Raw genomic sequence first — 27,970 nt, 5'->3', positions numbered from 1 at the left:
CTGAAAGTCAGATGTTGAACAAACTCCAAAGGGATAAAAAGAGACTCCAGACAAAGAGGGACATCATCAGACAAGAGGAGTGAACTGGAGGCTATTCAAAAGAGTGCAGAGTAAGTAGGATTTATCTGTGGGTGGTGAAGGAGTATACTGTATACATCCAAACATGATTATGCTGTTATTCTTAAGAAGTACAATTGTAAGACAAACCATCCCAACATCTTTCTTTTTCATTGCACTGTAATTTTGATTCAGTGAATATGTCTTCCATGGTTCTTATTAGTTCAGTTACAGTGTCTTTGAACATAACGTTTTTGTTCACATGAAGTTTTGTGCATCACCTCCATTGTGAATAGAGAATAAAAACTTTTTTAGAGGATTTTATTAAGGAAAATAAAAACACAGGACAGTGCTGTGTTTACTAATAATTTCAACATAAAGTTAAAAGACATGGTTTAAGATGATAACTGATTGTTTAAGAAAACCACTCAAAATATTTTCCAATCATAGTTCATTACATCCTGTATAACACCTCATGCGTGTGTGCGTGCATGCATTTGTGTGGATGTGGTTATATGCGTTGGAGTTGCATCAGTGCAAAACTAAGTGTGGTTTGTGTGGGTTAGACATAGACACGGGGGGAGGTGAGTGACTGTGAGTGAGTGACTGTGTTTGCCTGTGGGTATATCCGTATTGTCTCTGCATCGGTCTGAATAGGCTTCTATAAAGAGCCTGTACCTTGTGTTCCTTCAACCAGTCACTGGCTTGCTTCTTCTTACATCCACCTATGCGCTTCACTGCCTTTCCGGGGAAAGGACCAGAGGGTCAAATGCATAAAGCCTAACCTTGGCTATAAACTGGCATGAAGACAAGATAGGAAGGAAGAGGCGCTGCTCTAGGTGAAAGAGAAGGGAAGGATTTATAGCCTCGTGCTGTAGCCATTATACCATACCTGAAGAGAGAATGAGGTTATGTCAGTAAGACAACTGGAAAATTCAGTTTGAATGTCAGCAAGTCTTGTCTGTGTGTGTGTGTGTGTGTGTGTGTGTGTGTGTGTGTGGGTGGGTGTGTGTGAGTGAGTGTGTGAAACACACATTGGCACTGATGAGTGTGAGTTTGGACATAAACATTGGGCAGTCAGACCCTGGCAGACAGCAGGATCCAAAAGGGAGGGGATGTTCTTCAGGAAACCACTCCCTCTCTCAGAGGAAAATCAGTGTCACAAACACATCCACACATCCACACATCCACACACACACACACACACACACACACACACACACACACACACACACACACACACACACAATCAATTTAATTTCTCTCTACAAAAACATACACACATAGTCTTTATTACAATGACGATTAATTATTGTCTGTGCCCTCTCTCTCTCTCTATCTCTCCCACACACTCACACACACCATGATTTATCATCTTATATTGAAGCAATTTTTTACAGTTCATTATTTAACATTCCATATATATATATACACACATATATATATATACGGTTAGTCTTTTAGTAGTTTGTTTGTGTGAATAGAAGAAGAATCCCCCTCAATTGAATCAAACAAGAGACAGACAGGACGAGGTCTTGTGACTGAGCTTGGGATGTTTTTTTTCCCAACACAATTTGCTTATTTGCTAAGCATTGTGGCGGTGCATGGCAGCATGTACACATGTGGCCATCAGATGGCAGTGGTGCACCTGCAGCATGTACACTCAGCACCAGTGGTAGATTTCAAGGCTGATAGAGTCAAAAAGGGCCATCAGCACCCCAGGGTTGCCTTGACAGAAATGGCTTTCACCTTTTGTAGACAACATCAATTTTTTTAAGGCTGATGCAGACTCTGATCTCAAAAGGGCTTGGGTCCCAGGTGGATTTGTTCATGCTGAGTCAAGTAGAAGCAGATGTTAGTAGATGAGACTGATTCAGCTTCCTTTACACATTTGAAACCCATCTCTGTAGTAAGCCTGGGCTATTTTTGTCATTTGTATAGTTGAAGTCAGAGGCGTGGCTTAATTAGCTCAATTAAGCGGTTTATAGACGGTGTCAGGACTAAAAAATGTGTTTGAAAGGGACATGAGGTCAGAATAATGGAATGAAGTTTGATGGGGCTGAGCAACCTGACAAATTATGTTCAACCCAATAACAAAGATAAGTGTTAAATCTCAGAGTGTTTTGTTTTGTACCGTCTGCGGTGAATCACCTGAAACGGGCAGACGGAGACACCACCAGCTGATCACAACGATCCTATCTGCCATAGCACGCCTCTTTTGATGCCTTATCAAAGTCAGAAACCTGCCGTGTTTACCTTCACAAGCAGGAGGTTGGAAAAGCAGGGAAAACTAGATTCTTCAGCCCTGAGAGGGCCACAGGACCTGATTCACAAGTGACAGTGAACTAACATGATTTTGTCTTTATATGTTGATTGGTGTCTCAGTGGTACTTTTCTTCTAGGTGTATATGTAAGTGTGTGTAAGTGTACACAGATGTGTATATGTAAGTGTGTGTGCACAGATGTGTATATGTGAGTGTGTGTGAGTGTTGTATATGTATATTGTTTACCGGTATTTGTGTCTGTCCCAGCTATATGTATTTACTCAGGAGGGTGACATTATGTGTGGCAAATTAAGCATGTCATGCCCAACAGTGTATGCGTGACTGTTTTTCTGAACCAACCCCTGTATAAAGGTTTGCCAGTTCTTCAGGGGAGACATTTCTCACAGTCAGCCTCCCCTTCAGTGGATGCTATATTAGGGATGGCTGTTTGTTTTTCTGGGCGGGATACTGGGTTTGCTGTGGGAGTCCTGCCAGTGAAAATGCCTTCCGGGGAATTCACCAGAGCAACCAAAAACAATCTGTGCACCCTTGTGGGAGCAGGCCAGTGGAGGGAGAGAGGCAGACAGAGGTGAGGAATCCAGAGCCGAGCAGCAGATAGGTGGATGGGAGAACAGGTGTCTGGGTGGCGATAAGACTGCCAGGAGGGGATTGTTTGGATGTGGTGCTTTGGAAAGCGTGGAACCATTTGAGGAAACCAAGACAATGTGGTCTAAATTGGGCTATGTATTTGTCAGATGTTTCCATAAACACTGTTAGCTGTAACACAACTGTTTTTTACTTTATGTATTATCACTGGAAATTATGAGAGATGTTTTTATAGACCTTCAGTAAAAAGTAAGAAGTCAACATGAGAATTAATAACAATGTCATAAATTATATGATATGCAATAAAGAGAGTTACTAAGCCCTACAACAAACTTGCCATTAGCGTTACGTAACCAGAGGTTCAGCTATGTAGGAAATGAGGCTGCTTGACTCTGCCCTCATGCTTTGGCCAGGAAGGGCTGCCCTCACTGCAGAAACAATGGTCAGGATGACAACAGTAATTACATAACCCACTGGCCCTCCACGACAAGAACTTACCCAGCAGAGTGAGGGGGAGGATCCCGTGAGACATTCCAGAGAATGATGTTTCCTTACCCTGAACCCAATATGAACTCTGGGAAATGGTGATGGTTGGCCTACAGTTAAGCTGACCTACACATTACAGCGTGTGAAACATATAGTAAGCATGTACAATGATAAATCAAACTCCTGAAAACTGACTGTGTTGGTGGCGACCACATGTCTGCAGCACCATGCTTGGGGAAACCATTTCCTGTCATAGATGGGGGGTGAGCAATCTGTTGTCAAAAGTAGACATGAAACTGAAAAAAATGGCTGCCTACTTTTCTTTAGATCTCACTCTCTGTCTCACATCCTGACCTTCTCTCTCTCATGGTGACTCTTCTTCTTTGTTTTGCTCTCCCTTTTCTTGACAGTCTCTTCTCCAACCATGTGCTCAGCAGACACCTTCATTAGTGCAGCCCTACTGAGACCTAGGAGGATGACCCCAGAGGAAGGTTTGGTAAGTAAAACGCTTACTTATGCTCTCTTTCTCTCTCTCTCTCTCTCTTTCTCTCCACACACATAGGCAACAGCCTCCTGTCAAAACGCCATTCGCACCTCTAACTGAAATCAATCTTGTGCTTGCCTTCATAAAGTGCAATACAGAATTGTTCATTTAGTTTGTAATGTAGTTCATAGACAATGGAGCGCTTCATTATAATGTCAGCCCCTTTAGACCTCTACTCCTCAGGTTGAAGGAAGTGGGTCTCATATAGACTCTGAAGCAATAAGTGGGTCATAACCAAAGCAACACCAGTATAAAGGAAATCTCAACTAATTTAGTAGCACATTTGTACAGCGTCGGTGCAATATATATGTTATTTTTCGCCTGAACCCACCTCACCTACTTTCTTTGCCAAGTGAAGTCGTTAAAAAAGGCATGACCCTGAGAAGGTCTCCTCAAGGTTTGTCAGCCAGCTGCAACAGAAAGATAAGGGTTAAGGCACTTACAAATTTGTGCACAAATACTTTCTCTTGTGCTCCTCTCTTTCTCTCTCCCTCACACACAAAAGAAAAGAAAGTGTGTAATTAAATGAGTGTGTTATTGTCACTCTGTGAACACTTAATTACATCAGAAAATCACATTAGTGCATTCTTTTAATAATGTACAAACTTGAAAGAGGTGTGGGTCTGTGGCTATGTTCTCTTACCAAACGTTGAACATTTCACTTGGGAAATGAACAGAACTTTAAACCCTTTGAATATCTGTATGTGTATTTGTATGTATGAGTTGTCAATTATAACTCATTAAACTCAATAACCATCCAAATAAACCCAAGGAGATTTTTTTCGAACTTTTGATACCTGGTAGTACAACGGCCAAAGAACAACAAGAGCCAGTGTACCTCCTGTGCTAGTCTAAAAACACCATGTGTCCCAAGAGTCATCTGATAACTTATCCTAGAGTCTGTCTGTGGCGCAAACATACCGCAGAATTAGCGGTAAAAAAATCGAGGAAGGCATACCACTTCATGTAGCTCAATTCTGTATCTAACCTAAATTAAAATATTCTAATTTTATGTGTGCCATTGGTGCACTTATGTTGGACATTAATATTGACGTTCGGCAAACGTAGATACAAGTTTTGAGTATAGGCACTTCATTTCATAAGGGGAAAAAATCAACACGGCATGCTATATGTAGCCTACGAATGCAAAAAAAATCTTTCCCCAGTGAAAGTACACCGATTACTGTGCTCGCTAAGCAACGGTTCTACCACGGAACAAGTGCGACCACGCAAACAGCGAGGCGCGCCCACAGAAAGGGGAGGGTGAGTGGGCACGAGTCAGTGTTGTCGAAGGCAGGCTTTATGTCTTGCTAAATGACTTGCTTGAGTTGGGGTAGAGCGTAGTTGGAGACAATCAGACAGTACACGCAAACAGTCCACAGGTGCTCGTAGCCGACCGGGAATAACGAAGGCATGTAAAGGGATGTTCTTGGACGGAATGCGATGTATTGGTCTGAGATGACACGATGTCGGTTGTTTTTAACAGAAGATGGAACATGTTTTGGGAAATTGTTTTCTCTTGTCTCGTATCGTTTTGACCACCCATTCAATAGGCGAAGGGTCTGTTTTCATCTAGTGTTCTGAAAACACGTAAGATATAATAATTCAGCAAGGACAGCGCAATAATCATGCATCTCTTCCGGAGCTACACTTACCGGGTCCATCCTGACCGCTATTCCATGGACACACAGACTATTCGAGGCATCAGCTGGGTAAGCTGTCACTCTTGAACCAGTCTATTTCAAGTTTGTGAAAAAGTAGAAGTGAAGGAAGGCTACAAAAACAGGAGGGGTAGGCTACAGCTTAGATATGTACTTTTATCATCCAAACCAGCAGTCTCTTCGAAACCCCACGTTTACGAAAGTGCCCGATCAGTATTGACACATGGTCTAAATGTTGACAAAATTACCACATTGCTGCAAGTATTAATGGAGAGACTACATTCCAGCGTGGAGTCTGAGTTATCGGTTAAAATAGTTAATTGCACATGTATGAATAGTTATAGACATGTATGAACTTGATATCCAAACAACTCTGATGTATTAATAACGACAAGTCACGAGACGGCAGTTTTACCTGTAGAACAGGTAAAAGGCATGAGAAGCAATGAAATTACTTGAGTCAATATTTGATAGGTAGGCCATGGCTTCCTACATGTACTCCCACAAACACACACACACACACACACAAGCGTCTGCGAGTATATAGTTATGTTTTGTTTTCCTGACCGTGCCAGACCAGTGTAAAATTTGAGCAGGGGTGTGATGTTTTCGTGTGTATGGATAAAAATAAAGGGAACTGCAGTAGCCCCAAGATGTCAGTTGAGGACTGTTGTGAAGGTGGGCTGGGACCCAGACATCACAGCACACACTGACACACCAGTACAACGTGCAACTCCTCACGAGCGGGACAGCGAGGGGCTTCTCACAGCGCTCTATTGTCTCCATGTGGGTGTGGGTGCAGCGGAAGACTGCTGAGGTTTTTTTTTTCTTGTCAGGAGCCTGGTTAATAATAGCATATTGTTTATTGTCCACCTGAAGGCCTAATTCCTCTCTGTGCTGGAGTACACTAAATGCGGAGAAAGGGGGGCTCGGTCACAGGAAGATCCAGATCACTGCAGTTCTCATTCTGGACTAAATTTATCCTGTGTTGACCTGAACGCACACGTGCATGTACAATCCCCTCACACACAAACAAAGACACACACGTAAACAAGGAGAGTTGCTCACAGAAGAGATTTGTCAAGCTATCTACCAGTCTGTGAAGCGAGGTATTGAATGTGAGGTTGAGAAGGCGATGACAGAAACTTAACCGTAAAACTAAAACATTTTCTGCTCAATACAGACCGTTTTGTAGCCAGCTGTGTTTTACAAAAAATGATCACAATCCTGTTACTGTTGATCACAATTAGGTTGTCACCTCGTTAGGCTCCTCTGTTAATTGCGTGCTAAGTAATTTATCTTGGTCGTCAGACCAAAACTCTCCTGGAGGGAAAAAAAGAATAATCATGAACCACCCTGCTGGACTGCCTTGTAGCTTTCATCTAGGCCACTTCAAAGATGTGCAGAACAAAAAACCTGATCCATTTTAACCAGCCTCACACTGGGCATTAATTACACTTTGGGAATGAATAGATCCCCATGCTGAGCCCGTCTGCGGTGGCCCCTGGGTGGCTGTCGTTAAGACCTTAAGACGGGGACCTCGGGGTCAGTGCCTCGGCATTCCAGCCCTGTGGGTGATGATATCTGGAGGTAAACCAGGAATAGAATGAAATACCTGACATTCATAGAGGCCTCCACTCATACAGATAGGTGTTCAGGGGGCACTGTTGTTGTCACGCATGTCCCCCAGCATGCCACTGCCTACTCCTCAGTCCAGCTTTGTTTTTCCAATGCCCATTTTTATGTTGACACAGAAAAAAGTAGTTCTTTAGGCTTGACTTCTCCTGTTTGATCGGAGTAGTAGAGGTTACAGGATGTTGTAAGGTGTGTCAGGTTTGGAAATTTGCAGCAAATTATTTGATGACTAGTCACCAGCAACAACCAAATGCACCACAGCCTGATCTTTTTTCACCAATCAGAAGTAATATATTGTACCTCAGGACTGTGACCGTGCTGGCTACAGCAACGAGTCTGTACAGTTTACTCAGTACTCGGTCAACAGAACAAGAGGGCGGAGAGATCTCTCCTTCACACTCATTATGCCCATGAGGAAAAACTGTGGAGGAGGCTGTGGAAATAAGGCGTGTGTGTGTGTGTGTGTGTGTGTGTGTGTGTGTGTGTGTGTGTGTGTGTGTGTGTGTGTGTGTGTGTGTGTGTGTGTGTGTGTGTGTGTGTGTGTGTGTGTGTGTGTGTGACAGAGAGAGAGAGAGAGGTAGAGATCCATCTCAGGTCTATCATATCATCTCTCTTTATGATCTTGGCTCCCCTAGAGAGACAAAGGCTCTCAAGTTATTCTAAAGTGTGTCACAGAGACATCTATAGCCCCGTCACACAAACAGAACAAACACGAATGTCAACCTGTCTATTGTCCTGATCGCATGAGTCTTTGACACCAGTGTGCGTTTCCAGCCAGCACTCTGCATTATTGTTCTTCGAATTTTGGCTAGGAGAAAATACTCAGTCAGTGCTGCTAAGGAAAGTGCAGGCACTCCCACTGCAGTATTCCCAATCACAACCTGTACAATACACCTCTGTAAATAATTAGAGCTTTAATTAAGCTCTGTTTGGAAGTTAGGGTCACATGCAGGCACTATTGTGTTGTCCCTCTCTGGAGTCTGGTTTCTGTGTGCCCAGGGTAGCCTGGGATAGGAGCCCAGCAAATGCCATGTTGTGGCTGGCTTGGGAACAGAGGCTGGCAGGCTGACAGGGAGCCATAAAAGATAAGTTACAATAAGAGTGAAGGAACAAAAGAGGAAGAGGAAATCAGCTCTGGGATCTTGTGACAGGGGAGTTTTGATTGTCAGCGGGTTTGAGATGAGGGTCTGACCTATAAGGAGTGCTGATATAGTGTATGGTGGGAAGTAAAAATTAGTTTCCACCATAGAGATACCTGTCTTCAAGTCAATTAATGAACGTTCATGTGGACAGTGTCATTTTGCTATAAATGTTCATGTATTAAAGAAACGTTTCATTGAAACGTTAAAGTGTACTTTTGAACCCGAACATGAACTGTACATTGCCTAAAAATTTATGATTTATGACATGAACGTGCGTTGTTCTTTTAGTGACTTAATGCATCTTTTTTTGCTGATTTATGTCTGTTAAGTTTTCTAAAAAGACAGATGTGCGCGTAACTAATGTGCAAGTCCACGGGTTCAGCAGACAACGGCCGTCCTCCATTATGGTCTTGCGAGAATATGCAACATTTCATCCAGACTTCTGTAATGCCACTTTCCTCACAGACTTAAACCGTGACTGTCCTCCAGTGAAACGTCAGGGAGTTTTTGCCCAAGTGGTTTGTGCATCTGTAGAGTGGGCACACAGCAGACTTTGAACATCGAATCAGCCATGGGGACATTAGATTTTCTCTCTTGAGAGCCCTGTTCTCATTCACACTTCTTTGCCCAATCAAGCGTCTCAAGTGTTTGAGCCCATCAGTGTTGTTTTGCAGCGCTTAAGTGGCCGTGCGCCTGGCCAGAGAAATGTTCTCAGTGGAGTCACATTGGATGCATGCTTTGAATGAATGCTGTTTTTACAAGTCTAATCTGCATTTCCATCAGATTTATAGTAGACATTGCAAGATTTTACCATACATGGAAGCATTTCGGCGGAACTGCTTTACATGATAAGGATATGTAGCTAGATCTATGTCAGACCCATGAAAATGGCTTCTTACATGTCTGTGCTCATTTCTGTTCTTTCCTTTTTTTCACTTGATTTTATCTTACAACTAGTCACGCCAGTAGTGTTGGAACGCCTTAAAGCAAAAGTCCCAGAAAGTCTCTCTATCACTCATGTTTTTTCTCTCACTGTTACTTTTAATTAATAATTTGTCCATCTTATTAAATTCAGTTTTTGCCCTTCTGTCATTCCATACATTTTAAAACACATATAGATCAATGGTATGTAGAAGGCATTCTTCTCAGATTCCTGTATGAATCTAGGTGTGTTATTGTGTTTTGAACTACAATAAGACTCTAATGAGCTGATGGCAGGTGCTGGGGTTATGGACAGTCCATTCTTCAGATGCCATTCTGTGTGGTATTTATCCAAAGGACTACTGCATTATCTGTTCCTTTTTTGTACTGCTATCATTGCTAAATGCTAAACCCCCTCCATCACCTGTCACCAATTAGACATTGCAATCAGAAGACCCTAAATATATCTCTTGAGTGTCTGAAATTCTTTTAAGCTAATAACTGAAAGGATGTTACATTTCTGTTGAAGCCTGTGTCTGAATCAGTGTGTGAAAATTAGTTTAGCATATGGAATTCTCCTGATTAGTAAATGGTGCCATTTCATTTTCCTCAGAAATTGTAACTTTCATATAGTAGGTTGATTTCCGATGTTTTTCACATTTCAAGATGGTGACTGGCACTTCATCCTTTTCAACTGTCTCCCTGAGCAATCACACTTACAGTGTCCTTCTTTGCATCTCATTTTTACATACGTGACCTCAAATTAGTTCAACAGTAGAGTGCTCTGTGAAGAACTCATAATGAATTTGAACCTGATTGTGCACTCATCCATCTCTCTCTCTCTCTCTCTCTCTCCTCAGACTCCTTTGCCTGACACCCTGGACACGCAGAACACTATGAAACAGGTAGGGGTGTGTGAAAGCAGAAGTTTTATCAGAGAAAATAGGGGACAGCCAGTGCCATGACACATATGGTATTACATAAAACCAGAGATAATTACAAAAAATAAATCTATATCTTAGCCATCTTAGCTTCACGAGAGGAAGAAGGGCCAATGAAGCCACAGCCTGAATACAGTCCTGAATCGCATCTAATAAAGTTCATTGCTCTGCTCAGTGCATTTCATCCCCGGACACCCAGTGTTTCCATTTTTAAGGCCTGACGCGTAATTATCTAACTTCTCGTATATCAAACTCATACAAACTCGCTTGTGCTAAATGCTTTATGGCCTGAGGCAATAAGTGGCATTCAGACCAGCCAGCCCAGGCCCCTCGGAACAGCTGGGAAGCTGTGGTGTGCGACGGCCTCGTATTGACGTATTGTGTGTCTGTGGGTCCTCTGGTCGGATTTAAACAGCTTGGCTCGAGCGCCTCCAGCGTAATAACATAGCTCCACTGACCAACAGGCTATAAAGTATGGCCTCTGTGATGCACGGCAGCGTCGTTGTGACCTCGCTTTCATTTCTCGTTCTCATGCAATCCTGTCTCAAGACAATCAGCATACTTACTGATGCTCAGAAGCATAAAGAGTGGTTATCTCTCTTTTTTTTTTAGGCCCAGCGGGTTAAACATTCAGAGTCGTGTCAGCTCCTTCATCATATGATGCATTTCTTCACTGCAGGGCCATGTGACAAAAAAAAAAACAGTGTTTCGGAGAAGAAAAAGTGAAGGAAAACTGTATTTCATATGTCTGCCATACTGTACGTACATCATTAAACTGAGTGTCTTACTCAGCTAAGTTACTGCTTTATGATCATACAAAGAAATTCTAACATGTAATTACATTAATTACATGATTTCTCCTCCGCTCTCTCTTGTCCTTCACTTTCTCCTTCTCTCAGTAGTTCCTGTTTCCAATTTAAGGAGTGATTTATTCGCTCAATAAAAGAGTAAATCAGTTTTTTTAATTTGCAGTGAATTTTTTCTCCCAGTGCCTCCCTGTCTTGTTTGCCAGAGTTGCAGCGCTTGCACACTCAGTATCTGCTGAACTTGTTCTTTTACTGTGTTAATAACCTACATGACTGTTTTTAAACACGTATTAAACACATGCACACACACACACACACACACACACACACACACACACACACACACACACACACATACACACACTGACAAAAAACACACATACCAAGCCTCGTAGGCAGAAAGAACAGTCACAAGGAGTCTAAAGGGCACTCCTCAGCCCATTAGGACTAACAAACTGCTCGACCCCCCACCCTGTCCAAACACACCCCTACCCCACCCTACCCTACCCTCTCGCTGTGTGGCTTATCTCCATTCTGTGAAAGGGCTTCCCATCACAAACCCTTTCACCTCCTTAACTGAGAACTCCTAGAATCTAGAAGACCAAACTTCACAGTTAACTCAGAGAGTCAAATGCTCTCCTGCACAATCATTCTTAGCACGTAGTAATAATTCCCCACAACATCAGCATTAACACAAATATGTAGCCATCTATGCCCATCAGAACACTGGAGTTTGGTTACTTTTTTGTTGACGTTACAAAAGATCTACTTGCCTTTGCCTTTAAATGCCTTTTAAAATGCCTTTTCCTATGAACACAAAGCACGGCCAGCCCCTCAAGTGTTTTGTTTTGTTTTTGTCTGGGCCGTGTGCCGCTGTTTCAGGGGCCAGCTGGGGTATTCTAGGCGTTCTTAGCAAATGGGGGAAACTGCAGCTTTGGCTGAGTAGGCCGGAAGTCCGAACAGACACTATCAGCACCGTGCGTTCTGGAACAGACACTATCAGCACCACGCTTTCCTGTGATTTTGTGAGCCTAGCTGCTGGTGCTCTCCGAGACATGATTTGTATGGTTGCCAAGGTGACGTAAGAGCACAGGGCAGGGACAACTCCGCTGAAGTGCTGCTTGGAAAGAAAAAAAAAACGTTTGGTGGCATTCAGGTAGCCTACAGGGCTGTAAACTTTCAAGGCTGTCCTGTCACAAGATGGAGTGCTCTGTCTGAGGTCTTGGTGTGTGATGCCTTACCATCAGTGAATCACAGCATTAAGGCCTTAAACAGCCCGACACTGCCTCCAAAGGTCTGCTAACTAGCTTGCTAGTTCAGTCTGTTGCACTATTTCCACAAAGTGAAGCAAGCGTTTTACTTCTCTGGCATTTATCAGTACCACACGTCTCACGTCCAAAGCGCGAGGAATTAACAACCCCATGGATAGATGCCTGCAAATGATGTGAAGTCATACTCAATCTTCATTCCATGTCATAGCCAGTGTCCTTTGTTGATGATATTGTACCTCATTCACATAGCCTGTCACCATGCCCACTGTGTGGTTAGCACTAGAAGGGAATACATTAAAAAAAAGTCATAAGAGACTCTTGGCTACCCACAGCTCGCTCAGCCCACCTCCATTGTGTTCGATTTCTCTGTAGTGGAGGTTCCACACAGCCCACCAAGGTCAGGCTGAGGCCGATTGTGTTGAGTCGCCCACACGACCAACCCAGCCTTCGCTGAGCCGCACACTTTCTCCTGAACAGAGCTAAAATGAAAGTGCTCAAAACGTAATAAAATAAAATGCTCTGTGGTGACGGATGGGACGAGTTGTTTTGTGGTTGATCATATCATCAAACTTTTTCTGTCCAAGGCAGACCATTCCATGCAAACGGAAACCAAAAGTTTGTTGACACAAGCCTGACTCTTTGAAGACAAACAATTCTCAAAAAACTTCTTGTGCTGTCATCCAAGATGTCCTTTTGCACAGTGCCAGCCAGTCTAATGATAATAGTCTTACATGACCTACATGCATTCAGCAAAAACCGTACCTGATATACAGTACTCCTTAGAAGCCTTAGAGTGCTTCGGGGCAGCAAAACACTTGTGACCAAGAGTGGTGGGGGGAGGGATTTTCTCTGACGTAGATTCTGTACTGGAGACTCGCTATATGGCGTCGATTGAAAATTATACGCATTTAACAATTTATGAGCACTCAGGTACGTCATGCGGTATCAGAACGCACGTCTGAGGCCAGAGGTCTCCTGTCAGAGAGAGAGTGGCTGTGTGGTCCCACTGGGAGAGGGTTGTGGGATAGCCATGACCTCCAGTTGGCAGTTCCTGTCTGTCTTGGGAGTTAGGACGTCAACACAGAGATTTAGATGCACCAGGACCAGAAGTCACTGTGTGTAGGCAGAGGGAATGAGAAACTAGGACGTGGGTGGATAGTTGAGTGGCTTTCAAAGTCTTTGCTTTGTATTAGACTGCAGGTAAATTAATATTTTGAAATGTCAGACACACTATAATTGAAAATCGAACTCCTGGTCCATAATAGTAGACAACCTATTTCCCTATTAGAACATAAGGAAGCTGAGTAGTCGCAAGTGAGGAAAGGGTGTTCGCAAGTCCATTTAGCTTTCAAAACAACATTATAGTAATTTAGCTGACAGGTATTTACCCTTGATTAAGCTTCTGCCAGGATGGAAGTATTTTGGTCTGTCCTGTAAAGAGATGGTTGGCTGCTGAATGTGGTTGCATGACAACCCCAAGCTGCACGTGTGGGGGGTTCCCTTCCTCCCACTGAAGTCTGGGGTCAGCTGATCCGATATGGGTCAGGGGCCAATAATCTCATCTGGAGGGCCTGCCAGATCAGGGCCTCAGGCCAGTGTTGAGGAGCAGGAATAGACCCCCACTGAAAAGACAGCAAACAAAAAAGTGGCGGACAAAAACATTCACTCATTTGGCTGTCACCTGTCCTCTCTGCAGTTATTTCAGATCCGTAATATTCATTTTTGGATACTTACCAAACTTACTGAAAATAGTAAATCCTCAGTCTACAATAATACGACTCAATAAAGCCTACTTTTGAACTATTGAGGGATGGAATCCATTTCCATTATGCATCACAAGCCTTGGGATTTAGGGATAGGGATCCACAAGTCAAAGGCTGTGTGTGTATGTGACGCATTTTATAGGTAATCTGTTTGTTTTATTGTGTGTTTGTCTACTGTGTGGAAGAGGAAATGGAGGAGGCAAGAAATAGGGTAATGTAGGAGGAGGATTTTTTTCAGCTCATATCCCAAGACTGCCACATTCAGCCAAACACAGACCCAGAGGAAACTCTGAAACAAACATGCAACTGTGTGAGGCGCACATGTCAACACAAGATGTGGCGCATGAGAAAGAAAACAGAGGAGGGGACAGGGTGTAGAGGAGTTAGAGAGTCAAAGAGACCGACGTTCTGATGAACTTGTGTCAGTTAGGGGTCCATACTGTAGCCCCTCTGTGCGCAGCTCGGCAGGGCCAAATTGCTCAGACAAGCAAAAGAGAAAGAAAGGAGCCGCTTAGCAACAGAGATGGCACGCTCCGCTAGCTCCGTGAGCCACTGCGTCCATCAGTGAAAAGCGGTTGTTCTTCGCCAGTATTTACAGTCTGTTTGGGTGCCGGAGCGGGACAGACTCCTCAAGGGATGAAGGAGGGGTTGGAGAGAGAGAGGGAGAGAGAGAAAGAGAAAGAGAGTAATCAAGTGAATAGAGAAAAAACAAAACAGAGAGAGAAAAGGGAGATTAAGAGAGTTGGACTGAGAAAGAGGAAGAAAGGGTGGAAGACAGATTGGGAGAAAGAAAAGAAGAGATAGACCATATTTGAATGTGAGTGGTAGTTTGCAGTGTTAGTTTGGGGGAGGTGTAAAAGACTGTAGCAGTGTGGATGTGACACTCTCACCTGCTATCTTCCCACTCACTGTTAAACACACATAGACACAGACACTCTCACACACACACACACACACACACACACACACACACACATAGACATTCACAAACACCTCCCCAAGTCTCAACTGTTGTTCTGGTCATGTTCAACCTGACAGAAAAAGTCTGCTTTGTCCTTCTGATAACAGCGTCCCTGTAAACCCTTTCCTTCATTTTTACTCACTAATCAGATAAGCACAGCTGATGGGGACCACACGTCCTCCTGTTGTGAGAAAAACTCGTGCCTCATTGGGTCTATTATCATGTTTGATTTGATTTCTTCTTGACAGACGGTACAAAAGGAAAGGCTTGTTTCAAATATTTGATTTCCCCCAACCATGTGCCCTATTTCATTTCCCTCCGTTACGTGCCTGTGTGCTAATGCCTTTGTGTTTCTGTTCTTCCCTCTCTTTGTCTCTCAGTTTCTATCAGAGAGGATCATGAAAGCTGCAAAAGCGGTGTCCAGTGCATTAATTGAACGCAATCCAGTTCTGTTCAGAGATCGAAAGCATCACTTAAAAACATACAGGTATGCATATATTATCTCTCTGTGTTTCTGTAATTTAGAGGCCTGTATAATGAATTTCCATTAAAAAAAAACACATCCCTGCCTTGAGTTTCCAAATCACTAATTTATGTCCCGTCCGTTTCCCTTTGTCTCCTCCATAGACAGTGCGGTAGTGGGAAGGAGTTGGTTGATTGGCTGATGAAGTTAAATGACTGCCAATCACGAAGCCAGGCTGTTGGCATGTGGCAGGTCTTGGTGGACGAAGGCATCCTAATTCATGGTAAGTGCACCACAGCTAAATCTGTATGAACCGCACATTCTAGGAACATAAAGGTTCTTTGAGACGAAAAACTACAAATAGGCCCGACAATAACAACAACGTGTGATTTTAATAGTAGATTGTGTTGAAGGCTGTCTTAAATCGTGTCTGGAATAAATGTTTCTTTCCAATGTTGTAGTGAAGCAAGAGCTGAACTTCCAGGACAGAGACACGCAGTTCTACCGCTTCATTGACACGGAGTTTGACCTCTCAGTGGATGAGAAGTACTCAAAGGAGGAGGAGCTCCAGGAGAGTTTGTCACTGCTGATCCAGATGGGTCCTGATGCTCTTCTCACAATGATTCTGCGCAAACAGTGAGTACATTTTAAAATGGTAAATGTGTCTCTACATACCAATTACCAATTCAGTGGTGACAATGGGAAGGGTTTTGGCAAGCAAAACAAAGAAAATGTGGTGTCTCACCAACACCAGAATGGTCATTTTTGGAAAGCCTTTGGAAAGTACCCAGCAGGATTTTCTGAATCATTTCTCCCTGACCAATTTTGGTTTAAAATACCAAGCCAGTCTAGGATGAGACACTAAAGCTGACTTATGAGGTATGATATTTGAACACAAGAGCTGACTTATGAGGTATGATATTTGAACACTAGAGCTGACTTGGCTGATTTGAACATCGGTGTGTCTGTTGCAGGCCGAATCAGAGGAGTGCGGAAGATCTGGAGGTGATTTATGAGGAGCTGATGCACATCAAGGCTGCTGCACACCTGTCCACCTCAGTGAGTGAGCTCCTCCTGCGGCCTTAGGGACATATACACCACAGTCTCACAGATCTGAATACTGATTCATCTCCTCCTCCTCCCCCTCCTCCTCCTCCCCAAGCAAGAGTAAGATAGATTTGGCCAACAGTTGATACAACTGAAAACATCCCAGCCTCAGACCCGTCCAAAGCCACTCCTGCAAAACACATGAACGTGCAACGCCTGACTATCCTACTGCTAGAGCAGGAGTTAATGAGAGAGACAGTATTCAGCCAGAGACGTTATAAGGACTAGCGTTGGGGAGAAGAGGGAATCGTTGTCATCGCTAACTGTATCCAGCTACCTCATGTTTCATTCACATCTCATTCTCACAACTACAAAAACACACAAATAAGCTACATCAACACTGTTGTAGCGAAAAACAACCTCTTCAAATCTTAGAGTTAATATTCAATCAGTCAGACGTCCGAATGGGATAAACTGAAGTTTTATTCAATCCTGCAGACATTTCATTCAAATCGAGAGCGGTAGTCCATGGAGCAGCTCTGACTAAAAACCCAGTGCATTAACCTTTTAAAGTCATAATTCGTCACTTATGCAAATCACAAACCTAAAACTTATCTAAACTGAACCAATCAAAATATTCTCTCAAATCTTCACATATTTTATCCACGCTTTAGCCAATCAGAATATTCTTGTTCACTTGTTGCGAGGGAACTTTTTAGGGGAATGTTCACTCATAAGAACATACTTGGTGTCCTTGCAATTGTTGCAAAAAAACCTATTCACAGCTTTTTGGAGGCCTCGCCCGCCTTGACTTGTCAGCATCTCCTATCCCAAGACTCCCCCATGACTGCTTAGCATTCCCCATTGGCCTGCACCTGTTGGCCTGTTTTTCGAAAACAAGTCTCATCTCTAGGAACAGGTCTTTCTGCTTGACCTTACAAGACACCCACTTCTGCACACGGGCCTCATACACTTGTTGCTGCAAAACTGCTTCATGTTCACCACATCACTGTTATAACCATGATTCTCAACAACACATTTGTAAAACGTCTCATTCAAAGACAATAGAGACTAACATGGAGTGTTGGGTCAGCTCAGATCCAGCTAATTCAATAACTGTTATTAAGGTGGTTCCATGGCAATGTTCCGAAAGCCCATTATTCCGACAGCCCGCTGTTCCGAAATTGTCAGCACAGCAACGTGAACCACTGTAGCCCACATGCACATCCCAATGATTCACACAATCATAAACATATAAATGCATTTATTTCACAAGCATGAACTTTAATTCAGAATATTATTATACACACATGGCATTTGCATTGCGATGATTCAAAAATACTTTTATGATAGCCAACGCATGCATGCTTTGTCAGTGCTTGACTAGATCTGCGTAATGTCCTGCGACAATCTGCCGGGGATTTCCTTCGCACGAGTGGTACCCCATGTTCAAAAGCGGAGTAGGCTAAGTTAACAAATATTGCCTAGGAAAAGTTATATGCGTGATAGCCCGGTGAGCGTCACCGCTCCGCTGCGCAAACTAAATGCTGTGTGTGTTTTGTGCCACTTAAAATATTTCTAAATTATGCCAGGGGGACTATTTTTCGGAATATTGAGATTTCGGAATATCGGGCTTTCGGAACACTGGGCCGTCCCCATTAAGGTCAGGCACAGCCTATCCTTAGCCATTTATTGCTGTGGTAAGTGTCAGGTAACAATAAGGTCAAGGAATTGATTGAATGGGAACATGTAGAGTTATTATTTCACAGACTCTTGACAGATCTGCAAGGTTCTTGGCAAGGTGAAAGCAATGCCACACTAGGGTTAGGGTTAAGAGATCTCTACACAGAGGGCTTGTGCTGCCTTGGGGCCATCAAGGATGAGGTGGAAGACAATGATGAGTAAATGTTGGTATTCTGGAAAGAGCAAGGCTATTACAGGGGATGTGGTGGCAACACCAGCTGAATGGACAGTTAGAGCGCACATAGGGATTAAGGTTGAGGAGTGATCCAAAAGCAGCAGCCACAAGCAACTACAAGAATAAGCTCATGAAAAATCTTTGGCAAGGCCTGCCGGTGGAGAGCACTTCACAAGTAGCTGAACATGTGGGGAGGGAAAGAATGTGTTGTGATGAAATAACACAGGTCTTTTTAGCACTGCCAAAAATGTCTGTGTGTGATCTGTTCTGTCTGTCGTCATAGGTACGGAAGGAGTTGGCGGCTGTGCTGGCGTTCGAGTCTCACACCAAAGGGGGCACAGTCTGTGAGTGTGAACATTGCACTGACATTTTAGCGTCTGTAGGCAGCCTAACACACACACACACACACACACACACACACACACAAGCATATGGAAGTAGCCAAAAGCATATTACATTCATAAACAATCAGAAAACTCTCCACACAGATGATGAGAGAGAGGTGCTTGCAGCACAACATATCAGCCTGTGAGGGAACCAGTCTGCCTGTGCATAGGTGGAGAGTCCTTTAATGACAACGAGAGTGGCTGCTTTTGCTGCCTGCATGTCAAACAGCCTGAGTAGGCGATACATTTGCATGCAGCTCCGTAAATGGACCATGTAGTGATTGTATGATGCCACAATAATACAAATGTATCATTTTGTGCCTTCTATGGCAACAGGATTCTTACTATTAATTTAGTAACTTACTAAATTAGAATGTTAATAACCTTCTCAGAGGGAGTGTGGTCTCATTGTAATCATAAACAAACTTTGCTATGCTAAAACATACCATCAGGTGAAACTGAAATTGTCGGTGGGATGTCTAAAGTGGCAAGGAGAACGAGATAACTAATTGTCTCCTTGTTTTTCAGTGTTCAGTCAGGGTGACAAAGGGACTTCCTGGTACATCATCTGGAAGGGGTCTGTTAATGTCATCACACACGGCAAGGTAAAGCTATTTTCCACTTACAGGATAACCCCTGAGGCCAAGTGTTTTAAATAGCCCTGGAAAAAGGATGACAAATAGGTCCTTTGACAATGCACTTGCTGGAAGTGAGGAGTAAACAATGTGGTGTGTATGTGTGCTTTTATGTTTGCCTGCTGCAGGGTCTGGTGACTACGCTGCATGAGGGAGAGGACTTTGGGCAGTTGGCCTTGGTCAATGATGCGCCCCGATCTGCCACGATCATTATGCGTGAAGACAACTGCCACTTTCTCAGAGTGGACAAGCAAGACTTCATACGCATCCTCAAAGTGAGCAGTGGACAGGCTATAGATTCTCAGTCATAGCAGACAAAGATGGACTTTAGTTTAAGGGCCAGGACTTATTGCTGAACAGACTGTATGTGAACATATAAGTACAGGCATAAAATCTTTTAAGTATGATCCCTGTCAGTCTGTTTGGCCTCCTTTTTAAAAAATTGAGCAGCACAAATGTACAGTATGTTAAATCTTAAAAATGTTTAAAAAAAACGATTGTATGTTTAAACAAGTGTATAGGTAGATCAACATTCTTCTGTAGAATATTTGTGTGTGTTTATAGGTATGTGTGCACTTACCCTTGTGCATGTCTTGACACAATGTGTTGTAGGATGTAGAGGCCAACACTATGCGTCTGGAAGAACATGGGAAAGCTGTCCTGGTCCTTGAAAAGAGCTCCGGACAGGAGTTAACCAATCAGGGCGGAGCAGGAGGCAGCAGCAAGTACGCAGCCTATCGAAGTTTGGCCTAATGCACTGTGAACTTGAGCAGGTTGCTAACCCAATAAAGATGCACAAACAATAGAGAGCAAACAAAGTCATGGCGTGAAGGGAGCTTTGGGAATCACCTGGCATGTTTAACTTTCTGTACAGGGTAATAACCACAGAGTTCAGTAACATACCATAACTCTCTCTCTCAGGTACACTGTGATGTCAGGAACACCAGAGAAGATACTGGAACATTTACTTGACACAATTAAGCTGGACACAAATGCGAGCGACCAAATAGGTAGTGCAGCTGTTCTCTACTAACTCCAGTTCAATAATCAGAGCAATAATGCCATTTTGTAATGCTCTTGGCTCAGTGACATGGGGTCAATGAGGCATGATAATAGTCACTCATGAAGGGAGAAAAGGTTTATTCATACTGAAGTTGGTCATCTATTCTCATATTGTTAACCTGTGGGAACAACACTGTGGGCACACAAATAAGAGACATAACATCTAGAGGGGGACAAGCCTGTTAATTAAAGAATGCCATGCACCCTCAATGTGACCTGGGAAAAATAGGTCAGCTCTAAGTGTATTTTGTAAAAACTGTGTGCCATTTTCCCAACAGATCCTTCTGTGAGTGACTTCCTGCTCACCCACCAGATCTTTATGCCCTCTGGACAGCTGTGCACCGCCCTACTGAATCAATATCCTTCCACCAGAATTACCACTTCCTGGGGACTATATGTGCTTTTAGTAATATTAAGGCTATGAGGTTTTAGAGGGGAGACTCTAAACTGGGATTAACATTATGATCATTCAATCTTTCTGTTCAGTTCGGTGTAGCCTCATTAATACAAGGTCTGATGATGTGTTATTAATTTTCCCAGTCGGTCTCGACTGCTCCAGAAGTCGCATTTCCTTAATGACAGCATCACTTACCATGCTGAGCCCTCAGAGGGCTCTGAGCTGGAGAAGGCGGCCTACGCCCTGAACACCAAGCAGAAGATTGTGAAGTTGGTTCTCCAGTGGGTCTCGCTGTATGGACTATTTCTGAAGGACAACACTCCAGCGGTTGACTTCCTGGAGGTAATTGTTGTCATGTTGATAACCGCCATCACAATGGCCAATTTAAGATACAGACCGGAAAAAGGGTGAGATTGGAAAAGCAACTTCATTTCTTCATATAATGGTTGTCTTTTAATATGTTTCTGCTAACGTAAGCATTTGGAGATGAGGTGGTTAATGTTCTTTTAGAGGTTTGCCTCAAACAGATATCAGCATCATTTGCTTTTGTGCTCTTTGGAAACAGAGCCTGAATAAAGAGGTGATAGGCGACTCTCGCCTCTCTGCAATGCTTCGAGAACAGCTCAAGGAGAGAAGGAAGAAAATGTGAGTTTAAGAGCAACAAATGCACCTGCACCTGAGTTCTATAAAACATGTGCTTATAATTTGCTTCTTTCCTAAATACCTTCGCAGGCTAGACAATGGACACCAGCCCTGGATTAGGGTGAGTGCTTTCTGCATCGTGCTCTCTCTTATGGGAGCACTGCTGAGATAACATGCGCAGGCTTCAGTCTCACTCAGCCTTTTATGACACGGTCTGATAAACACAATGGAAAAGTAAACAGTACTTTCTCCAAGTTTCCTTGTGAAAATGCTAAGTGCTATACTGCTGAGGCTGTCATTATCACAATTTGCTGGGCAATTTTTTGAATAATTGATTGAATTTACTGGAAATATGAACTGACATTCATTTGTTTGATTATTTATTTTAGCAACATAATCAGCTTGATTGGTTCCTGGGCTATGATATCCCAGTCGGAAAGTGTCAGGCCATCAAGGTTAATGACAAAGGTCAGGCCCACCACATTTGATTACCTCTAACTGTATTGTACTTAAGGAAGTCTGTGATAGCATCAAAGGATCTACAGTTGTAAAAATTACTAACTTATTAATTGTGGTTTTGTTATTTTATCAATAATAATCAAGAAATGAATTGTAATGCACACAGTGATCAACTGTAAAACATTTGACCTTACCCTGAAAATGAACATGTCCTATCCATTATCTGACATCTTGTCTTTCTTCAGTCCTGCATGAGATCTTCAGGCCTGACCACACATTTGTGTGCCTGATGCTGCCAGTGAACTCATCTGTGCAGGACATCATGGAAGCCATGGCAAATACAAGCAGAGATCACGTACTTGTCAAAATGAACTCTTCAGGAGGTAAGAGATGTTACTCAACCTCAGCAGGAAAGAGTTAAGGGGTATTTCAGTTGTGTCATCTGTTTGAACTGTGCACAATGAGGTTTTCATTTCAAATTCATTACAGAGTACTTAAGCCTATAGGAAATATTAGATATTAGGTCATTGGTGTCAATAGTGCTGAGTAAACCTGACCCTTTTAATGTGTGAGATACCACTGTTGAAGTGCCTGTGCTCTCTCCTGTCTCAGATAGGGAGGAGCTCAAGCTGGAATCCAGGGCTGTCTCCACCTCTCTGGGTCTGAATGAGAGACTGTTCCTCTGCTCAGCCAACCAAGTGGATAAACTGGTGAGTACACTCTGAATGTGAATTTTTTGTGTGTCTACACATCGCCTGTATTCAAAGACAAGGGTCCTGTTTTACTCTGCAGTGCTATTCACGGCACAGAACAGTCATAGCCGAGACACTAACCAAGACATGAATGTGGTGATTCACTGGTGTCCTCTTGGTTTTGGGAATATGATTTGCTTCGATTTTATAACCAGCTTTGGATGATTTAGACAAGACCATCTGTAGGGCAAATGTGACACACTTCCTCCATATTCATTTTAAGCCTCTGTCATTATTATGAAGCACTGAGACTTTTCTCAAGCAGGAGTCTTACAGTCAAAGAACTGACATTGTGTGTCTGTGTGTCTGTGTGTCTGTGTCTGTGTCTGTGTCTGTGTGTCTGTCTGTGTGTGTGTGTGTGTGTGTGTGTGTGTGTGTGTCTGTGTCTGTGTCTGTGTCTGTGTCTGTGTCTGTGTGTCTGTGTCTGTGTCTGTGTGTGTGTGTGTGTGTGTGTGTGTGTGTGTGGTCCTCCCAGACACCCTTAAAGGAGCAACTGGGCCCTGAGGTGAACACCATGGACACACTTGAGCAGATGGGCTCCAAGGACATTGCTAGCCAACTCACCAATTATGACTGGGAGCTGTTCACCGCCATGCATGAGGTAGGAACACGGGAGGAAATGTAGGTTTATGGGTGAATTTAAGGGAAAGAAGAAAATCCAATGTGAGAGGAAACAAATGGGGCTGGTTTTGTTTTTCATGTTACTGATGTTTGATACCTGTACCTTTAAACTTCATTACGGACAAATCCAAGAACATAAATGGGCTTTGTCTGTACCACTATTCTTTTGGAAGGGCTAATACGTGATGTTTTCACTTGGCATTAAAAGACAGATCTGATAAGGGTCCTATTTTTCACGCACACACTTGCCATCTGTTTATGAGGTGTGATCAAATAGCCCAACCCACGATCATTTCCCAATCCCACTCCCCATCTCTTGCCCATTAATTTCCTGTTTCTCTTCTTTGTCCTATCGAAATAAAAATAAAAAAACAACTAAAAAAGAAATTTTACTTTTCCACTACCAGCCTTTTTCCTGAATGTTCTGTTTGATTCTGACCGGGTCACAACTGTGACTTACAGAGAGTGGAGGTCCGCATATACGTTAAATTTCATTACATTTGTTAGCCAAACTTCAATAAGATCATTACAGCTTTGGGGGATGTGAAACATCTGAATGACCATCATTTTGGAGAAGGCTGAGGCACATCCCTGTTGACTTAGAACAGAAACAGTAAGATGACTCAAATTTCACAACAATCTGCAATGAGCAGATTTACAGTGTGACCCACTATGGCCGGTTCATGCTGACCAAAGAACGGCATGTATATCAGTACCTATATCACTTTTAAAACATAATGTTTGACACTCAATGTTCTCAAAAAGGGCGAAAGTACTGACATTCTTGCAAACAATTAATATTCCATTTCAGTCAGAATATTTAACATTCGGTCTAGCCTTAAATTTAATGTGCTCTTACTGCATTACCCACAATAGGTATAACAATAAGATAATTAGATAGGAAGACAAGCTCATTGATGACAAATGATAAGAAAGAATAAAAGCAGGCTTGATACTTTTTGAACATCTCACTATCTGTATGTAACTAGTTTTCAGAACAAGACACCCTTGTTGTCTGCAAATTGGTTATACAGGTACTATCTGAGGTATGACCTAACACAGGTATTCACAGTAGCTGCAGGTTGGTAAGCGTGACATATGAGGATTGTATGGAGAGGAGCAGTGGCACGTAGATGTCACTGTGGTATGTCAATGACTCAATCCATGTGTGGCATGCAGCATCTGATAAAGGATGCGTCTTGCATAATCATGAAACTGGGCCTCAGTTTAAGGCCTGTCGTTTCAACTTTATTTTTCCTCTCTTCTCCTCTCCCTCTCTTTTTTCCCCAACTACCTCATCCATGCTTCCACAGACTGAGCTGCTCTACTATGTTTTCGGGAGGGAGAAATTCCCACACACCACGACTGCCAACCTGGAGCGCTTCATGCGCCGCTTCAACGAGGTGCAGTACTGGGTGGTGACGGAGCTGTGTCTGTGTGTAGACCTGGCCAAGCGGGCCGCTCTGCTCAAGAAGTTCATCAAGATGGCCATTGTGTGAGTATGACAGCGCAGAAAAAAAATCCTTTAGTGGCCCAACAATCTCATGGCTACATTGCTGCCAAACTGATGATGGCTTGTGTAATGCTGCAGAATTGCCAAAAATATAGTCAATTGTAAGGTGCTTTACTTACTGACAGTCCTTAAACTAAAGTTCTGTTCCACTTTTGTGATGAATCCAAGCGTCACATCATAGATTCAAGCCTGTTAAAGGTGTGAGGGTATGCCATGTTTTCCGGAATAAACGTCATCAGATTCAGAGTCAATAGTCACATAGCTGGTGAATAAGCTTACTCAAGTTCATTCAGATTGCCCTGGTGTGTGTGAATACACACATGTGTGTGTGTATGTTTGTGCGTGTGTGTGTGTGTGAATGCGTCACAGCGACTCAGGCATTGTCACACTGACACACTTCCCAAGCCTTTCATAAAATCCCATCGCAAACATTGAGAAGACAGACTTAGAGTAATATTCAGCTGGGTATTAAGAGTGTGGTCATAGTCTGACCTAGTTTCGGAGAAAGGTAAATATATCAACCTTTTTCTTCCTTTTGATCTTTTCTATGGGGTAAATCATTTTTGCATTAGTTGAGTGACTTGGATTTGTTCCAATTTCAGGCTGAAGGAGCAAAAGAATCTCAACTCCTTCTATGCTGTGATGTTTGGCCTGACCAACAGTGCGGTCACCCGGCTCTACAAAACCTGGGAGGTAAGAAGGATAGCAGAGGTTGATTCAGTTTCATTTGGATTGGTTTATTTACAAATAACCACAAATTTCAAACTGGTGGTTGTCTCTGAATTTGCACTATTAGAGAGTACCTAACAAGACACGGAGGATCTTCACAACTTATGAGAGAATACTGGTAAGCTCAGTCCAGTGTCTCTGGATTTTTTTTATTACAAATATCCATTGACAGTGTGGTTTAGATCAGATGTAATTGTGGTTTGTGTATTGTTTATTGTTTGGTGTTTTAAAATGACAAATGTAATGTAAATGTAAGACTATATTTGTAATGTTCAGGATCCTGCCAGGAACCACAGGGCGTATCGGCTGGCGGTGGTCAAACTCAGCCCTCCTTATATCCCCTTTATGCCTCTCATATTGAAAGGTAACACTGACACACCTTACGCTAAGCTAGTGTTGTTTAACATATGCCCGATGTCCTTTTGGTAAGCAATATTGACTGCTGCCTTGCCAATACCCTTACTTGTATGTGTTTGCTTGTGGTCAACAACAGACATGACATTCATCCATGAGGGAAATAAGAACTACACCAACACTTTGGTGAACTTTGAGAAAATGGTGAGTCTGCTAGAAGAATATAGCATGTCACAACATTATTTAATAATGATTTAACATGGACCTAAGATTTCACTTATCTTTCAAAGTTGTGAATGTCAGTCATATTGGATATATGTCACCGTGAGCCTCTTTAAACAGAGCTGTTGTATCACACACTAATACTCTTCGATTTCTTCTTCATCTCTGCAGCGCATGATCGCCAGGACATTGAAAATAGTGACGGGCTGCAGGAATCAATCTTACTGTAAGTATCATCTGCACATTATGCAGTGATGCATCCTGCATTTAAAAACGTACGATCTACAGTAGACACTGGCTGGAGAACTGCATAAACAGCCTATCTGATGGTCTTTCCTACAGCAGTGCCCTCCTCACCACAGAAGGGCATGACGGAGCGAATGTTCCTGGAGACTCCTGCCATACGTCTATCCACGTGTAAGTTTATGTCAATGGATAGACCTGAATGATCTTCGCTACACAATACAACTGTTTCACCTCCTGTTCCCCTTGTGTGACTGCCTCTGTCCTGTCCAGATTCCGAACAGTCGCTCACCCTGCGCAGCACCAGCAACATCCGTCACTACGTCCAGAACCTCAAAGTCATCGACAACCAGAGGAAGCTAACACAGATGTCCAGGGACATCGAACGTTGACATTCCATGCATCAGAAGCACAGGGCAGATTGTTCTGTGCCATCATTATCATGTAGAGGCCAAGCATTGCACTGTGTCTTATATTACTGAGTCATCAAGCTATATTTTACAGCATCATACAGCCTTTGAACTTGTTAAAGGGATTGTTCACCCAAAAACAAAAATTCTGCCGCTATATCCACAACGTCCAACCAATGCTCCCCCAATGGATGGTTTTTCATCAGTCCAGTTCAAAATGTGATATCTGATTGAATGGACATGTTCGATTAGAAAACATTGGCAAAGATTCACTTTCATTGTATAATGGAAAGAGTGGATCTGTCAGTTTGCTGTCTGGCTGTCTAAGTTGATGTGGTGTTTCACTGACATAATCATGTGTAAAAATGGCAAACAATAGCAGTGTTTTCACATTTGTGTGAACTATCTGGATAACCTACAGGTGTATGAGCCTTCTCAGAACTGGTCTAGCTGGTAACAGTTGAGTCGGCCAGAAAAAATTGCTTCCTGGCCTACAGTGCCCCCTAGTGCCTTTATAGAGGCACACGCGAGAATGCACAGTACGGCAGCACACCTGTGTACACGGCTGAAAAATGCAAGTTATGGCAACACAGGATATTATGTTTAGCTTTGGGACCATTCAGCCATGGAGATCACTGGGGCCGTGGAGAACACTGTGGGCTTTATATACAGTCTGAAGGTCGCAATACCTGTAGTGACCAAAGGACTTGTGGTCATTTTGGATAGGATGGAAATTATGAAGACAGCACAATCAGTTTTGTAGTTTTTACAGTTAAATGTATGAGCAAAATATTTCATATCAAATGTATCAAAAGTTTATTTTTTTCTAAATAAATTATTGAAAACAATATGGATGGGTCATTACCGAATTTTTTTGGAAGCTCTTTGGGAAAAACAAAGAGAAATTGGAGGGGAAAAAGGACCGATGTGAGGAAGTCAAGTCGAGCCACAGGAACCATCAGGAAGCCAAAGAAGTGCAAAAGGAGGTGTAAACAGAGGATCTGTAGCAGCACAGACTGTGAATATGTGGTATAGTGAGCAGAGAATGACGGTAATATT

The 27,970-nt window shown here is 42.9% G+C and overlaps 1 protein-coding gene across 3 annotated transcripts; it reads left to right on the top strand.

The window, feature by feature from the left end:
* The first annotated feature begins 21 nt into the window (after positions 1-21).
* rapgef3 (Rap guanine nucleotide exchange factor (GEF) 3) lies at positions 22-27,759 on the top strand. Of its 3 annotated transcripts, XM_031566107.2 has the most exons (28): positions 22-110; positions 3,824-3,909; positions 10,177-10,221; positions 15,439-15,545; positions 15,686-15,804; positions 15,983-16,157; positions 16,496-16,580; positions 18,770-18,830; positions 19,401-19,477; positions 19,636-19,782; positions 20,120-20,232; positions 20,429-20,517; positions 20,848-20,926; positions 21,158-21,308; positions 21,532-21,611; positions 21,699-21,729; positions 21,998-22,076; positions 22,313-22,450; positions 22,680-22,777; positions 23,295-23,420; positions 24,754-24,935; positions 25,556-25,646; positions 25,750-25,800; positions 25,959-26,046; positions 26,176-26,240; positions 26,430-26,484; positions 26,601-26,675; positions 26,775-27,759. In XM_031566107.2, the coding sequence occupies exons 2-28, from the start codon at positions 3,838-3,840 to the stop codon at positions 26,891-26,893; spliced, it is 2,598 nt and encodes an 865-aa protein (XP_031421967.1). In that variant the 5' UTR covers positions 22-110; positions 3,824-3,837; the 3' UTR covers positions 26,894-27,759. The 3 variants fall into 3 exon arrangements, with proteins under 3 accessions (XP_031421967.1, XP_031421966.1, XP_012690398.2); XM_031566106.2 differs by lacking the exons at positions 22-110; positions 3,824-3,909 and adding an exon at positions 4,972-5,669 and having other exon boundaries at positions 26,604-26,675; XM_012834944.3 differs by lacking the exons at positions 22-110; positions 3,824-3,909 and adding an exon at positions 4,972-5,669.
* Positions 27,760-27,970: the final 211 nt, after the last annotated feature.

The sequence above is a fragment of the Clupea harengus genome, chromosome 4 (assembly GCF_900700415.2).
Source record: "Clupea harengus chromosome 4, Ch_v2.0.2, whole genome shotgun sequence".
Lineage (NCBI taxonomy): Eukaryota > Metazoa > Chordata > Actinopteri > Clupeiformes > Clupeidae > Clupea > Clupea harengus.
Note: the sequence above shows the minus strand (reverse complement) of the source record. Positions and strands in the feature narration are given on the sequence as shown.